This window comes from Cicer arietinum, chromosome 7 (assembly GCF_000331145.2).
Source record: "Cicer arietinum cultivar CDC Frontier isolate Library 1 chromosome 7, Cicar.CDCFrontier_v2.0, whole genome shotgun sequence".
Classification (NCBI taxonomy): domain Eukaryota; kingdom Viridiplantae; phylum Streptophyta; class Magnoliopsida; order Fabales; family Fabaceae; genus Cicer; species Cicer arietinum.
In genome coordinates this window covers 6,724,101-6,726,014 of record NC_021166.2, presented here as the reverse complement: position 1 = coordinate 6,726,014, position 1,914 = coordinate 6,724,101, and the positions used below count along the sequence as shown (strand labels likewise).

At 38.7% G+C, this 1,914-nt stretch overlaps 1 protein-coding gene across 1 annotated transcript in view; it reads left to right on the top strand.

Annotated features, from left to right (window-relative positions):
• The first annotated feature begins 53 nt into the window (after positions 1–53).
• The window catches only part of LOC101508273 (uncharacterized), a 5,553-nt gene continuing 3,692 nt past the window's right edge, over positions 54–1,914 (top strand). Inside the window, exons 1-2 of the mRNA XM_073364046.1 lie at positions 54–212; positions 690–846. Coding sequence (XP_073220147.1) covers positions 695–846 — 152 coding nt within the window. The 5' untranslated portion in view covers positions 54–212; positions 690–694. The remainder of the gene's footprint in view (positions 213–689; positions 847–1,914) is intronic.

Here is a 1,914-nt window from a genome sequence, read left to right as displayed (position 1 = left end):
AGGAAGTGATTCATGGTACACTTCCTTATGAATTCTAATACCAAGCCCAATACACTTCTTTTGAAGAGGCCCATCAAGTAAAAAAACAAAATAACGCCGCGGTCGCTTCGCCCTTGTATCATTAAGACGTTGGAGTCGCACCGAACTCAAAATCAACTGGCCGGAAAACGCAGCCGGAGTTGTTGTAGTAGTAAGGAAGTCCTCCGGAAACAGTAAGAAAGTCATCAGGTTTTCCTTCCTTTTTATTCATTTTTTCGAATTTTCCTTCATTTCTCTCGGTGCACGTGCGAGTATGCGATTTGCGATAGCCGCCTCTACAAAAGGCAACGCATTAAAGAGTTGCGTCGCACATAGCTCCACTCCGCACCGCGATTCCACGATGCCGCCCTAATCCGGCGCGATTGAAAACACTGTTTTGGTTTCCCTCTTTGCGTAGTCTTTTACAGAACAATATGGCTAGGAATGTATCTACTTTCTAGTTATGTCAATTTCATTCAAATTTTATCTATTCATATGCTGCCTGTTGAATGTTAAGTTTCTCAATGTTTTGATTTCCTTGCAAAGTCTAATGCAAAGGAAAACTATTTAGAAAACCTCATGAGTAATTGTTTAACATGTTGTTGTGGAGTATGATGGTTGGGATATATTTATATATATGATAGCTTGTTGGACTTGTTTTACTTGTTCAGAAATCATGAAAGTGCGGTCATCTGTGAAGAAGATGTGTGAATATTGTAGGACGGTTAAACGTAAAGGACGAGTTTATGTGTTGTGCACATCAAATCCTAAGCACAAACAAAGACAAGGCATGTCAACATTTGCAAATGAAGCTCCATCTCATCAGCCGTATGTATTCTTACTTTCCTCCATGTGGTTGCAATAAATTGTAGATTCATTATTGGTATGCATGTTTAGATTCAAGCGATAGGTTTATAATATTTTTTAGGGTTTGCCAAATTCCATTTGCCATGCGTAGTTGAAAAGCTAACTGAGTGAATTTTAAGTGTTTAGTGAATTAGTTGAACTTGTTGATAAATATAAAATATCACAAAAGTATGTTTATATAATTATATCATAGAGCATCTAAGTTAATGCCTAGGGAAGTTTTGGTGGAGGCTGTCGTGCAAGACCTGGTCAGCATAGATGAAATGCTGTAACAACTTAAACATCATCTCATCTGCACAAGGTTGTCAAACTCTAGATCCTACCTAAGATCTTTGGGATATAGAAAAGCGTAGATCGTAGGATCGTAGAGCGGATCTTAAGATCTCACAAAATTGACAAAATTATACCATAAAATTAAGAAAAATAACCTTAACATAAATTTTTTCATTGGTTCAATAAAAAGTCACAAGCTGAAACATAAAAGGCTATTACCATTGTCTCAAATAAAAAAACAAAATCTATCAGCAAGAGAAATTGCAGATTGCGGTGAAGAGGATTGAGGAGAGTTTTAGATATGAGATTGAGAAGAGTTGTAGAGACGAGAAGAATTTATAGAAGAAATACAAGGAGGGAATCTGAAATTGAATAATTTAATTTAAGTATTAGAAATTGAAATAGAGTCTTAAAACCAAGACTTGGAAAACGAGCAGACCAGAAAACGAACAGAGGCTCTGAGGAATACGAAATGAGCAGAACAAGCAGAATACTAACAGAGGCTATGAGGAATACGAAACGAACAGTTGCTGCTGCTGCTGCCTTCAAAACCTCACGCACGTGCCTTTTCTTTATGGGAAACAAGCAGAATACGAAGAGGAAGAGGTGCAAAACGGGCCACGGCATGGGTTTTACAACCGGGTCAAAACAACGTAAACGGGTCGGAGCTTCGCACGATACCTCTTTTGCACGACGAGACGCGCCGCACCCACGCTTCCTCTGCGCGTTCACAGATCTAGGTCATATGACACTCTT